The sequence below is a fragment of the Scophthalmus maximus genome, chromosome 6 (assembly GCF_022379125.1).
Source record: "Scophthalmus maximus strain ysfricsl-2021 chromosome 6, ASM2237912v1, whole genome shotgun sequence".
NCBI lineage: Eukaryota > Metazoa > Chordata > Actinopteri > Pleuronectiformes > Scophthalmidae > Scophthalmus > Scophthalmus maximus.
Window position 1 is genome coordinate 25,469,538 of NC_061520.1, and position 15,218 is coordinate 25,484,755.

Below are 15,218 nucleotides of genomic sequence, written 5' to 3' on the forward strand. Positions count from 1 at the left end.
AAAGAGATGACTTTAAAAAGTATATTTGCTATTGGGATAAGAAAAAGTCTGTTCCATTATTTGAAGGAGACAGGACTCATGCAAAGAATTTAATTTATGTATTTATTCATTCAATAGCCACATTTTTATTTATTTATTTGAATTTTGTTTTGGGTAGAAAAAACTGTGGCTCACACTCCAACACAGTAGGGGGCGGTAATGCGCCATAACGCTGGTCGCCAACCGCCACAAAAAAAACAGGAAAAAGAGGAAGAAGAAGAAGAAGAAGAAGAAGAAGAAGAAGAAGAAGAAGAAGAAGAAGAAGAAGAAGAACGGTGTCTCAGTTTCCATCGCCCGGTGACGGAGGCGCCCCGACGCCGCGTCTGTTGACAACATGTGGACGCGTCACCGTCCGCGGTCCGAGCCGTGAGCGAGTCGCGCGGCCAACGTATGGACAAGGTCGGCGGCGACTGGCGGAGACGCACGAGGGGAGCGCAAGCCGACGAGTCCGGCGTGCTGCGGTGTCGGAGCGCGGCCAACGCCGGAGGAGACCATGCCATGGAGGAGGACGCCGGCCTCTCCAAGCGGGACGGCCCGGAGCGCAGGGTCGCGGCGCCCCGCTACAGCCTGCTGCGCGAGGCGGGCCGCGGCACGTACGGCGTCGTGTACGAGGCGGTGGCGCGGCGGTCCGGCGCCAGGGTCGCCGTGAAGAAGCTGCGCTGCGACGCGCCGGAGAACGTGGAGCTCGCGCTGCAGGAGTTCTGGGCCCTGGCCAGCCTGGAGAAGCGGCACCAGAACGTGGTGCAGCTGGAGGAGTGCGTGCTGCAGCGCGACGGCGTGGCGCAGAAGATGAGCCACGGGAACAAGCGGTCCAAGCAGTACCTGCGCCTGGTGGAGACGTCGCTGAAGGGTGAGACAGACCCGCCGTCGCTGCGATCGCGTGGGGTGAAACGTTAACGCCCGGCGGCCGGGACCGCGCAGAGGTCACTCGGCGAGGCCGGCGGCGGAGGTCGGACGGCTGTGCCCGCGTCAGATGTCGCCTCTCCAGTAGACTTTGTTGTCGCCATGGCGCGGACGCGTTGGGGGGGGGGGGGGATGGGTCGAGGCTCGCGGCTCGCGCACTCACTAATGGAGTCCGACCGTGTCCAGGGGGTGTTCTCCACGTCCCACCGACCGAGCCCCGCGCGCCTGTCCCGTCCACGACCCGACCAACGCACTCCCTGCGCCGGGCCCCTTGTGCTCGTGTCCATCTGGGCATAGTGACGTTATGATAACATGTGAGACAGTTCATCATGTCTCCTTACTATCTGAAGCATGGCCTGTACGGAGTGGTCGTAGCAGTCCCAACAGAGAGTCAATGATGAGGGATTTCCATGAGGTCTTATGCTTGGGCGGACATGTAGTGTTTTTTTGCTGGAAACCTCAGATATAATGCAAAGCCCGTTGGAGAGAGACAACGGTGAACTGGCTCCAGAAAGTGGCGAGCAGTGTCGACGTCCCCCGGGATCGCCCCGATAAAGAACGGCGGGACGTGTCCACGGCGGCACCCAATCCCACACCTCTGGTCAAGTGGTCCCAGCGGTGTTTTCCCCACCAGGTTTACTGGTTTGGGGGGTTGGGGTGAGGTTTCCCAAATCACGTGAAGTTTCATCCACAGTCTTTTATACAGGAATGAGGAATGAGGTGACCTTAAGCGACCCCCCCCCCCAATTCAATGGTAGGGGAAACACTGAGTCCACTTTCACGCCAAGATGACAGTGTAGACCCGGGGGTTTTCAAACGCGTGTCAACCTGCTTGAAATCTGCAATGGGCCACTTTCACAAGGCAAGCAGACCAGGGCCTGACGGTTGCCAGTAGACACAGGGCGTCATGTTTTTTTACGCCGTGCCATTGGTGACCGCGCAAGAAAACCGAAGAACAGTGTCGCAGCCAGCGAGACGGTGGTCACGGTTACCTTGTATCTTGTGCTTTTGTCACTCTTTCAGAGTATTCAAACAGTTACCGACAGGGGTGACGAGCCTGCGTTGCCTCCGTTGTCGCGCAAAGTAGCGCCTTCACCCAGCTGTGACATTCACATCAATGCCGATCGGAGGTGAAGCCGATTGTCACCCGGGTCTATTGCAAAGTCATTTGACCCGGGGCTGAATGTCGATTGAACGTTTTCAAACTGCAGAAAACGCCGGGTGTTAGCGGGTTTGAACGGGTATTTTGGCCAGTGTGAATTGGGAAACTGTACGTCATTTTGCAGGTAAACATGAACTGTTGAATGTAAAAAGGCAGACAGGACTGAATGGGAACGGCACAGGCTTTGTAGCTGATGATCTTGTGTTGAATATCATCAATGAGACATTTTTTGTTTGTTACATGTGTGACTAACTCGTGTGTGCTGTCTGTTTCAGGCGAGCGAGTGCTCAATCCTCCGGAGGAGCCCTGTTATCTCTGGTTCGTCATGGAGTTCTGTGAAGGCGGCGACCTCAATCAGTTCATCTTGTCCCGCCGGCCCGACCCAGGGACCAACAACAGCTTCATGCTCCAGTTGACCAGCGCTGTCGCCTTCCTGCACGAGAATAACATAGTCCACAGAGACCTCAAACCCGACAACATCCTCATCTCGGAGAAGTCGGGGACCCCTGTCCTCAAGGTGGCCGACTTTGGCTTGAGCAAGGTTTGTGCCGGTTTTGGCAATGCCAGCGAGGGCAAAGACAGCGAAGACAAGAGCAAAAATGTCAACGTCAACAAGATTTGGTTGTCGTCAGCATGCGGCTCAGATTTCTATATGGCCCCTGAGGTGTGGGAGGGCCACTACACAGCCAAGGCTGACATATTTGCCTTGGGCATCATCATCTGGGCCATGTTGGAGAGGATTACTTTCATTGACGCCGAGTCCAAGCGGGAGCTGCTCGGAACATATGTTCGACAGGGAGGAGACATTGTGCCGGTGGGTGAGGCGTTGCTAGAGAATCCAAAGATGGTACTGAGCATCCCACAGAAACGCAGGTCGTGCATGTCTGACGGAGTGAGGAAGCTGCTTCAGGACATGCTAAGTGTCAATCCTCAGGACCGGCCCGATGCTGTTGAACTGCAGGCCAGAATGGACCAGGTCATGTGTGCTGCATGACCGTCGACCAGGCTGCGTTACAGGTACATACTGTATATCCTTTAATCTACATATCGTTGCAACCTGACCTTTTTAATGAAATGTCTGTTAAAGCCCCAGTGTGTTTTTTTAGTAATTTTTATGGCGGCACCTGGTGGTAAAGTAGCAAACCGCAACCGACAGGGGACACTTTATGGGGGCGCACCACTGATTCCATTTCCGGTTTCCGAGCAGCACCGGCAATTCAACGCAAACGCGACGTATTCTGGACCGTTTTGTGAAACAACCGTATTCAACACGACGTAGCAAACATGGAGACTCTAACGGAGGTCGGGTCCACCTCATGGAACTATATTTAACTCCTTAAAAGTTGATGAAAAAACATTGTGATTATACATATATGAACACAGTTATGGACAATATATTCAATTTCTGTGATAAGTTCTTCTAAATATTACACACTGTAGCTTTAAGCTATCTGACTTTGTAGTGCGGTATGCAGCTGAAAGACTTTTCTCCGTTTACATCATATATTCTGTAGTTTTTTCATAAATCAGTCGCATCATCTCTGATGAATATCACTTTGCAGACTGTTACTTTTCCAGTCTCATTCGGAACGAAATACAGAATCATCAGATTCCTTGTTTTGTGTTTTGCTTGATTATACAGACTTGAGGTGTTTGTCTTTTAACTGGCACGATTACCATGTTGACAACAGGATGGCGAGATTTTAATGTGGATCAATAATGTGTTATGTGACCTTTGTCCTCAGGTCCGCTCAGTCTTGTTCTCTGATGGCCAATGGGTCAGATACAGTAGACGACATTTGCACCGTGGCATGTTCTGACACTCCACCTTCCATGGAGTTATTTGTGGTGTGAATGGTAATGACAGAGGGTGCGGTTGCTGTTGCTGTGCTGCCCGGGGCACATATTTGGTAACTGCCACATAAGTGTCCTTTGTGTATGTGCCTTTGTGTCTTCTGTCCTCTTGCCTGCATAAGTGTGTTTTGCCGTGCCGGAGCTAACCAGGACACCTCTTATGCAACTTAAACCCTAAGCCAGCCCATGGCCCCAGGGCCACAAGTCCACCAGTGTGCGGAAGCATGAGTGTTTATACCGACTCCTCCCTGTTGTTTTGTACATGTATAGTGGTTGTAAGCTGCTCGTCCCTTCCCAGAGCCAGAATCCATTTCAGTTGTGGAAAAGAAAATATTGGGCGTCATGCATAAACATGATGATCATATTTAGATCTGGGGAAAAAGATGGCTATATACAGGTACTTTAGCAATATTGGACATCGATATTGCTAAAATCCTGGATGCGGGCCTGCTCACAAGCTGCACTATTTTGCAGTACAAAGGAGTTGCAGTTTAAGTAAACACTTAAAGGGTACATGCAGGCATTTTTATTTATGCAATAATTCAAACTGCCTATTTAAACAGAATAATGTAAATGTAGTTATGAATTGTCATTTGTATATTTATTCATAATTGCTTTTTAAGTAATGATATATTCAATCTTTATTTGAATAACAGCAGACTTCTCAACGTGACTAATGTGAGAGGTCGGGACACACTGCATAAGATTCAATCTATTTCAACCAACGGTTCTTGTTTGTTCTTCAGTCATGAGCCTGCTCTTGTGGGGGGATGGTGACGAGGGGACAATGTGCGAGCAGGCCGAGGGGGAAGGGGCTGCAAACAACCCTGTCGACCCACTCCTTAGTTTTCTCTGCAGCTCAACTTGTTGGTTTTTTTTGTCTGGGGCAGGCGGAGGAGATGCTCTCTTGTCGAGATCTTCAGCCATTGTAGCGTTTATGCCTCAAGCACACTACATGATTCAGAGTCGTAAGATCTCTGTACCGCTCACACCACACGACGTGCCGTCTTGTAATCGCAGGATTTCAGCCGTCGTGCTGTTCACACTACGTGACTCTTCTGCGACGGGGGAGTCACACACTACACGATCCGTCACCAGGAGAAATGTGTCCAAAGCACGTTTCTTCACGAAAACACACGCGAGAAGTGGCACAGGACAATGTGATACGCGCGCGAAACAGGAACTGTTTGTCACTTTCACAATGGACGTCCAAAAGGAACTGTGAAATATATTGTAGAATGCTCTTATGTTGACAGGTCAGAAACAGGAAGCCGTTTGAGCGGACGCTCTGTGTGCTGTGCGGACGGAGAGAAATAACTTCATGCGTTAATATGTGGTTCCTCGTTAAAGTCGGCTCGAGGTTACGCCCATCATCTGTTGCCGTGAAGAAGCACAACATGACAAAGAGCGTTTACACAGCAGGAGGATCTCCCGATGGTTCTGTGACATCTGAGGAAGGCGCGCAGGAGGCGGGGCGTGGAGGTTATCTCGCCGTGGAGAGGGAAAGCAGTGTTTTAGTTTACAGTCAACACGCCCGATCGCTCGCTGTGACTTTTGAAGATATCCATTTAAGCCTGTATAAACATGAAGATTGGTGCGTTCCGGTTGCTTTCTCATTGCCTCATTGCCGTAGCCGCAATATATAATTAAAGATGACTAAGTCTCTGATCAGGAACGGCCCTACCTGAGGTTAAAAAAAACTGAAAACTGGGACATGGCTCCTGAAAGGACCCAAGGGTCTGTGCACCACTGCTAAATTCCACTCACCCCCATTGTGTTTATAGGTGTTGACGGAAGTCTCAACAATGGACATGTCAAAGCCCCGGCGCATGAATTATGTTCTTGTGTTGGTCCCACCAGGAATAAGTGAGGGATTGTGTTTTGTGACGAGGGTAAATCACCTGCATTGTGTATATTCAAGGGTTGCAGCGATACCCGGTTTCACGGGATGAAATGTAACGGTTATACCATAAACATTTGCTAATTACCGATTTTATCAAAAAAATTATATAACCAACGCAGAATCTCAACGGCGCATTTGCTCGGCAACCGGCGCCAGGCTCTGATAATCGTTTAGAGCACCTGTGACGGCATTTCTCACTATTTTCAGAAATATTATAAACCAAGCAATCAATCGATTTATGGAGAAAATAACCAGCAGATGAATCCATAGTGAAAATATCTATTGGTTGCAGTTGGATACAAAACAGTTCAAAAGAGCAAGTAAATCAGTAAAATCCTACATTAATGCATGAGTAATAATAACCTATTGACATTATGTATAATGGCATGAACTCAGGAAAATAGGATCAAAAAGGATCTCTGTCCCGTTCAAATGGAAATGCAGTTTGTAAAAGAGATTCATTCTTTAAAGGTCAAGCTCCTTTTATTCTCCGAATTTCTTTTGTTCAAATGGTTAACAGCTTTCTTATTTATTTTAAAAAGGGAGACCTTCTACACATACTGTACACATACACATACTAGAGCATTTGTTTGACAATTTGTTTAAGGGTCATTGTAACTGATAATACCTAATAATGGTGAATTACTATGTACCGTGATAACCGTGATATTTGCCGAGACGGTTATCGCACCGTTAAAATCTCATTCCGTTACAATCCTAGGATATTCAGCGTCAAAGACTTGGGATTGGACTCCATTGAATCCAGACCATGAATCTGTCAAATTCCCGTGCTACATAACAGTGATGAGTCAGCACTGGCCATTGAAGCACATTGTCAGTACAAGCTGCAGGATGAAGCACTAAATCCCTGCCTGACCCCCTTTAAGTCAGTTATGCAACAGAGTGGGTTTGGAAAATCTATTGCAGCATAGCCGGGCACAGACGCCATCTGTGACTGACGAGCCAAGGGGCTGCACATCCGAACACGCCAGTGCCCTCACACGGTGCAGGTCGGACTGAACAAAGGGCCGTCTGTGCTCCGGACTCACCAGAGGCTCCCGCTTTTCACTGCTGCCGACAATCCTCAGCACAAAACTGATTCCCTGAATCGGTTCAATTCCGATTCACAAGGTCCCGATTCAATATCGATACCGATTCATATGGACATATTTCAGTTTCAATACCGATTCTGATCGGCTATGACGGCGATTTCCACAGAACTAATGCTGCAAATTGTACACAGATGGATCTCTCTAATCTGGTGCATTATTAAACATTACAAGTTAGCAAAGCAAATCTACAGTACAGTCGTATGGAGGTTTGTCAGGATGCCGACATTCTAGACCTGATACAAAATAAGGCTGCAACTAACGATTGTTTTGTTATCAATTAATATTTTAATTGATCTTTTCTGTTCGGTCGATTTATCCTTTGGTTAACTGACCAATAAATAGTATATATCTATATGAATCAGATATATGGGTCAGAGTAAATGAAGATGGAACACAGCATAAATAAAAGATATAATTTTCGCCCTAAATAATGCAGATGAAGCAACAACAACAAAAAATATATTACATACACAATCCATAGCACAACATCTGAACATCATCTCTGCCAGATGTCATGCGGATAAAGTGACGCGGGGCAAAGTACCAGTCTTCACAGGGACGTGGTCAGCTGTTCCATGGGAGCTTTTCTCACGGTGACACTACAGGCGTGCGCAGCAGGCAGGGCTCTCTGCAGAAGACTTCCAACCCTGTTTACTGCGGCCGTGTGGCTTCACTGCACTGACTCAGCACATCTCTGTATTTATAGGCTGCTGCAAATTTCACGTCCTCACTGCGAGACTCAGTGGTTCAGCTCAGGTTCCAACGTCCCCACGCCACACACTTTTCAGATTGTGTGAATCCTCCCGAAGGAGACGCTGTTTGCTCATCACAAGAGCTGCTGCCAGATGTCCTGCGAGCGGATCTAGAGCTCTGTCCGGAGACATGCTGCACTGTTTGAGCTGAAAGGAACCCCTCCAGTCACCTTTTTGCTATGCCTAATATTTTGTTTGGGGCTGGAAACCATCCACTATCTCTCCCTCACCTGTCGTCCTCTCGTGGACGCGCTGCCTCTGCTGCACCTGAAGTTTCCGGTTTCTCTGCCTTAAATTTGCATATTCGACAGCGATGGGTTTTCTGTATTTGTGACGTACCAAATCGAGCTCGCCCAGGATTCGTTTGAATTTTAAATTGCAGAGAAGCGAAACACAGAAATCTCCTCCTCCAGGAGAGGAATGTGAAAACACCCGATACAACGTCCCTGTCGTCGTCGTCGCCGCCAGACATTTTAGAGGACAAACAGAAGAAAAACACTGGTTTTGAGTTGAGGGGGACTTTAAATGATCAGATGAATAAGCAAGAAAGCCCAGTGCACAAAGCCCCACTTCGTGTATACTTTGCTCCTAAGTTTCCACGACCTTACAAAGACTACAAACCTTTTACTAACTCCTGTACATTCAAAGGCAGAGTGGTAGAGAACCAAGTGGTCGTCGTGGTGGTGTCTCACTTCTGTGATCCCCATCAGACTTGTAGGGTTTATTCCTTTGAAGGTGCAGTGGCATCTATAAAGCTCTAAAACTGTGTGACGTCTTATCAGGTGTCATCTTTTAAAATTGCTGTGGAGGAATTGTTTTTGAGAAAAGAAACATCTTCCAGGGAGCCTGGGTGTATTTCCGAGCTGCAGCTACAGCAATGACAAATCTGTGAAATTTGTACTTTTGTTTCTGATTAATCAATTTCTTAAATTTCATGACAGTGTTCACGTATGAATTTGTTTGCACGCGTGGAAACTCTGCCTGTTGCCGTCGCCTGACTATTCAAAAACACCTTTTGCTGGAAATCTTTTTTCTTCTGTCTCTGCAGACGCGTGCTGCTGCCTGGAGCTGCTACTTCAGTGAGGGTTCCCCCGCAGACTGTGACGATCAATGGAGAAGCGAAGGAAAGCAGCGAGGGACGGCCCACGCCAAGAAGAGACGACCATAAATTGAGTCCATAACACAACAGTACAAAAAACAAAACACATTGGTGATTACAGCAGTGGTCTGCGAGATATTATCGGCATCACTCTGCCAACAGCCAATCAGAATGCATCCAAATGTCACGTTTCAACATGGCAGACGACACTGTGGAGACCCGGAGTCAGTGAGGTGGAAGAGAACCCTGCTCCTGTTCAATGAAGACGCTAACGGGAACAAGGACGTGTGCAATGGAATCAGGCTCAGACACATCAGGAGCATGCGGCTGTTTACACAACCTCATCGTCCATCAGTGATGGCCGTGTCGGAGGGTCGCCCTCGACACCCGCATTCCCATTGGTTGGACGGTGAATGGGAAATCCTTATTTTTGTTGTTGTTGTTTACAGCGAGGTGGTCAGTTTGTCCTGCCCTGAATATTCAAATTGAGTGAAACACAACATCGACCAGTAGGAAGCTGGATTAGTCTGAGGTTACCACACCTCCATCAACGTGCAGCGGTCTGGTGAGGTCCCCTGAAGAAAGGTCTCCAAACTTCCACACTACTACTGGACACCTCCATGTGGGGGTGTTCTTGTGTCAGAGGTACCTGCCTCATGTTGCAATGTATCCTGATCAGTGCCGTGTGGCCCCAGTGAGATCTGACAGTTTTGTCTGATGACAGAAAAAAGCGGCGCCGCCCTCCCTTTTCGGTCTGTACACAATGCCGTGTCATAGCATATGCAATTTTATGTTGCGATAGTGGTTTATGTCCGGTTCAATAATCAGTAGTTGGATCCAGACTCTTTTGGTGACCCTAGTAAATAAAAAATAAGGAAAAAAAAACACAAAGAAGATGCTAAGCTTTAGTTACCCTGGTGTAAACAGTGCGGCAGAATTTCAATGTCCCATTGTAAAAATGAACATGTTGCTAAAGCCCATCGCGCTGGATAACCCGAGATATATGTTTTTACCCCAGGTTGTCTTTTCAATCTGTAAAGAAGTCTGTCCAAACACTACCACCCTTTACCTCTCCCCTGTGCCACCTGTCCCTCCACTCAATGCTCACGTACATTAGAGGACTCGGAGGGCGGAGCGTTGTCGGGTAGCTGCAGGAGTTCGTCTGTTGGCAGGAATGTGAGTGTGAAAACAGATTTGAATCTTCTTTTGGCTTAAAGGTTTACTGGCTTTTTTTCCGTTTTGAAAGCAAAACCACGCCCTCAACTAGATCCATGTAACGGAGTGAATGTTATGAGGGGGTTTATCTGGAGACACGTAGCTTTTCACAGTCCTCACTTTATTGAAGCCACAATTTAAGTGACACTTCACGGACACGTAAAGTTCAGCTCCACTTCTTTACACCTATGGTGCCTTGAAACTGAGTGGTCGTCGGATCAAATATGGCTAGATGCTATAGTTTTCCTTGATTTGGCACTCCAAATACACTTAATGGATTTATTTCTTCACCCCCCAGAATGGTGATTTGGAGTAACATATGAATCACGGTAATTTTAACGGTTGTTCTGTGACCGATGGATGAAATCAGGGCTTCAAAGGGAACTCGAGGCTTTCTGTTTGAATAAGTGCCATTTATGTGACGCAGATGCATTTCACCACGTTGAGGGAACACTATAATTGCTAAACTATTATTAACAGGATTTGATTTCTTTTCTTCTTCCCAATATGTGTTGCTTTAAATCTGTCGCAGGAACTTTGTGAGATGCCTGTGATCAAAAATGTGAAAAAGAATATTGTTGGCATGTTTGTACAATGGGACACAAGAAGACCAGAGAATCGGAATGAAAGACGAGATGCGAGTCTGTCGTGTGTTTAACTAAAGTGGGACCCGGAGTGATTTGAGATTCCTCTTCCTTTTAATTGTTCTACCTCATGTTTCTTCACATTTTCACTTTTTTTTTTTTTTTTATCGTTACCGAGCCATTGTGCATCGTTGTTCATTTTTTCCTAATAGAAACGAAACCTGGCACACATTGAAGCGGCCGCTTTTTGATGACATCACAGTGTGTGTGCAGTCTGCCTCCTGGTGACGATGTGTTCATAACGTACGGGATTGTACGCGCACCACGGCCGGTCAACTGTTTCTTTCTGCTTCACTGCTGCATTGTAAGGAAATAGGTTTACACTGATGAAGATGTTTACACGACTCCAGATGTATATTGGTGTACTGCTTAAAATGTATGTGAAAAAACCCCCACCTCAGTTTCCCGCCTGCGTGTTACCAACGTGTGAATGTTTGGACTGGGTAGAAATGATCGCGGGGATGTATTCTCAAGATGAAATTCAGATTTCCTGAGTAACTGCTTTTATTGTACTTTAATTTTGAGGAATGTAATTAAAATATCCAATCAAACCCTGAAGTCTCCCCCTCCATGTCCACGTTACGGCCCCTGGATGCTTCTCAGTGGAGTGGGAACATGGACCTGTCGGTCTGTGCAGCAGCACCGCGTTTCACTCGTCTATGCAACGGTTTCCCTGGACCGACTGTGGAACAGTCCAGGCGGTGTCTCTGTCACAGTCGCCTGCTTCTCCCCCCGACGGGAACTGTACAAGACAACTGGAGCGTGTTGCGTCCAGGTGGACGACCTTGTCTGTTATTTTAATCCTTTGTTCCACGTGTAACTTAAAAGGCATTTGCTTGAATGAAAAAACATGTTCTTTTTACTGAGCACAGATCGGAGCTGCGTTTGAATAAAGGTCACCCAAGTACACCGTGTGCACGTGTAACATTTGTGTCGTGGAGGAATTAGGGCTGCAACTAACTCGGTTACAGTAAACTAGATTGGTTGTTTGGCTTATGAAGGCTGTCATTCTATATAGTTATTATTGTCGACAACTCATGAGATCAAAAATCCGACATCTTTCAATATTGTCTTGACTTCCCTAAGATGTCGGTGGTACTCATCACAACATCTCTACCACTGTTCCCACCGAAGACGTGTAAATATAACATGATAGCTCACAAATATAAAGTTTTATTCAAAAAGTTTAGATTTAGTCTGGTTTGGTTTAGAACTCTATTATAAGGAAAAGGCTTAACGTGACTTAATGTGCCACAGCAGCGGTCAATAATCAACAAATTTCGCTCATATGTCTTGACATAAACACGTACACCTGTGAACAACAATCAAAAAAAGAAATCCTATAATTATGGACGTTATCTTACATAAGTTACATTAAGTCACGTTAAACCGTTTCCTTTGGCTTCTATTGTGAAAGAAAGTACGATAACGTCCATAAGAAACAAGCTCAAGATCAATAAGGAAGGATAGAAATAATAAATAAACAATAGATGAAACTAAATACACAAGGGGGAAAAGTTGTGCTTTTTTTCTCTCCCTTTAATCAATTTCAAAGATTTTAAGTACAACGTAAATTCGTTTAAGAAAAATAAGAGATTTTTGGAATCTTTCAGCGAAATATCTCATCCGGCCTAGAAAACCCCTTTTTCCCATAGACCGCAATTGTAAAAGAGTCGCCTGTAAAACTGTGAACAGGACATCCCCTGCTGTGAACATGGTCCTTTATATATGTCTAAGTTAATAATAAAAAAAACATGATTAGATAAGCTTTGTGATATGTGGATCAAAACTGACATTACTGTCCAAACACTTGCAACAGGTTTGATATATTATGATATGTGACCAGCAGATGGCAGTATTTGAATTGTAATTTTCAATCAATACCAAGGATTTCTGTTTTATCAGAATTGAGCTGGAGATAATTTAACAACATCCATTGGTCAGTGTGTGGCGAAAAAAGATGACATCCAATTGTTAATTGAGACCACAATACTTCCTATCTGAGAGATGAGATGAAAAACCAGCTCAATGCAATACCAGTGATGCCCGACGAGTGCCTCAGTCTGCCTCGGCGTTAAAAAACAGTTGGAGATGGTGGAAATGATCTAAGATGGTGGGATGAAGCCCAGGTTTCTTTAGGATGCGAGTTTTTGAATCGAGCCAGGGCTGTTTGCGGGCTTTTGGGCCGCGAGATCTATTCTTCAGGGGACCTACGAGATCTGAAGCTGAAGAACACGGTGAAATAAACGAGTTGACTGATTCATTAGTGTAGGTGTGATCGGGAAACTGGCTGTCCAGGAAATTAAATAATGCACTGAATTTTAAAAGGCACTATGCTCATTAAAGACGCGCGTATGCAGTGGTGTGTGTTTGAATGACTCTCAGAAGGCTTTGGCATGATCAATAGGATTTCAATTTTTTGCCTAAATGAATATGGGGTGCAAGGAAAGATTCTAGAGGGCAGTACAGGCCTTCAAGAGACCGCGCAGCAGCTTCATCAGAGATGAAACTAAGTGATCTGTCCTCCACATTGTGTTTTCAATTATATTATTAAAGTCATTACAACTTTAATGATGTGATGTGCGGATGGGAAATGATAAGAGAGTTTCTCTAAGCAGACAACATTTTGACCGTCACCATCTGAGGAAAAACAATGATCAGAAATGGAAACTGGAGAAAAGAAACTTTAAAGCCCCAGTGTGTCAATTTTTTTGACTTTGCTTGCGGCATCTGCAGGTAAACCAAACTGAGCACCCGACAGGGGACACTTTATGGTGGCGCACCGCTAATTCCATTTCCGGTTTCCCGCAGTGCTGGAAATTCGACGCGGATGCGGCGTATTTAACGCTGCGTTCCATTATACCTCGGAACTCGGAACTCGGACCCCGGAAGTCGGGGTGGTGATTTTTTCACACAGTCAGGTCCACCACATGAAACTATATTTAACCCATTCAAAGTTGACGAAAAAACATTGTTTCTTTGTTGCAGGTGATGAAATATACATGAACACACAGTTATGGACAATATATTCAATTTCTGTGAATACGTTCTTCTCAACACCGTAGCTTTAACCGATTCACTTTAGGAATTCCTCTTCTACACATTGCAGGAGACAATACTAGTTTAAAGTTGAATCAAATGAACAGAAGTGTGCAGATTTGTATCCAAATCTAGATTTCTGATGAACACATGAGTTTTCATTAACGTGTTGGGGCTTCTGCTGAATCAGCAGGTGTGGAGCTTTAGGGGGAATCAATGGTAGTTATTGTTTTTTGTTCACAAATACTTTAAAGTGGGTGGTTTTCATGAGATGCGCACGCCAAATATTTTTCCTCTGTGGTTTTTCTTTCCAGTGGAGCAGGCACATCGGGACCAGAATAGGGATGGGCCGGCCGGCCCGATCCCCAACTGTACCCAGTGGACCTCTGGAGCCCCTGTCCTCACAGCTGCGACCCGACCCGGGTCTTTCCATCCGCACCAACCCACAGGAACCAGGTCTGTCTCCTGCAGGTGGACCAGACTGTGCCAGGCTCTGGCGCCAGCAGGGCTCCACAGGCTGCAGCTTGTCAGAGCATTACCAACGCACATTCCTCAGTCCCGGTGATCAAATGGCTTGTGAATACATCTCACCCAACAATGCATTTAGAGTTTATTAATGCCCTAGGTGATGTACTGCGTTCCTGGCCTGTCACTGTGCACCATTTTGGCATCGTGAAAAGGGAAAAACAATCTGATAAATACTGTCTGTAGAAGAACTGATAGCAAACAATTCGATAGTTTATTATATTAGAGCACGAATGAGGTTGGTTTTCAGTTTTGTCTTGCGCTGGACCAACATTTACAGGCTAATAACATCAACTACACTTCACGACAAACACACGACAAGGAACACCATTTGACTAGATTCCGGAACAATATTTTCAAAGTGATTAGAGGAAGTGAGAAAAGTGCAGCAGTCCACCTCTGTGCTGCACTTTCACAAAGGATGCAAGTGAGCACACGTCACTTGACAGGCAACAAGAGTAACGATAAATCAATGTTGCCTGTCACTGTGTATTTCAGTTCTCCTTTTTCCACTCAGCTTGAGCACCAGAGCCTATAGCGTGACCCCCTGTTCTGTGCCGTGACCTGCCCGAAGAGAGGCTGCAGCAGCCCCCTCCCACAAAACGGACAGTGCGGATGGTTTTTCCCGCTGCCCCCCAGGCACGGCTCACCCAGCACCAGGCGACGACGACAGAGTCCTGCCCCTGCAGCTCCGTCAGGCTCCAGCTGCAGCTGCCAGGACCTTCTCGCCCTGATGCGAGGCTCATCCCGGTCAGGTCCCATCCGTGAGGGAACGACGGAGAGCGATCAAAAGTGCTGGTGAAAATCAGTCCAAGATTAGGGAGATTCCACCACCAGGCTGTAAAACATGACGTTCAACATTACGTTTAACATGATGTTGATTTGAGAAAGTGTATCCAAATGTGCAAATACACCATTTTGTAAATATGCACTCAGGTTCGAAAGTACAAACTGAGATTTATGCAGCAGCC

The 15,218-nt window shown here is 46.3% G+C and overlaps 1 protein-coding gene across 1 annotated transcript; it reads left to right on the forward strand.

The window, feature by feature from the left end:
• The first annotated feature begins 264 nt into the window (after positions 1–264).
• Positions 265–11,590, forward strand: LOC118309619 (serine/threonine-protein kinase 35). Its single transcript, XM_035631962.2, has 3 exons — positions 265–889; positions 2,380–3,121; positions 8,774–11,590. Exons 1-2 carry the CDS (start codon positions 430–432, stop codon positions 3,096–3,098), a joined length of 1,179 nt encoding a protein of 392 aa, XP_035487855.1. The 5' UTR covers positions 265–429; the 3' UTR covers positions 3,099–3,121; positions 8,774–11,590.
• The last annotated feature ends 3,628 nt before the right edge of the window (positions 11,591–15,218 follow it).

Bases quoted from the DNA above. Each gene is read 5' to 3' on its own strand.
- LOC118309619 (XM_035631962.2), top strand. From the start codon at position 430: ATGGACAAGGTCGGCGGCGACTGGCGGAGACGCACGAGGGGAGCGCAA. The intron at 890-2,379 runs GTGAGACAGACC...TGTCTGTTTCAG, and splicing joins GGTGGAGACGTCGCTGAAGG to GCGAGCGAGTGCTCAATCCT.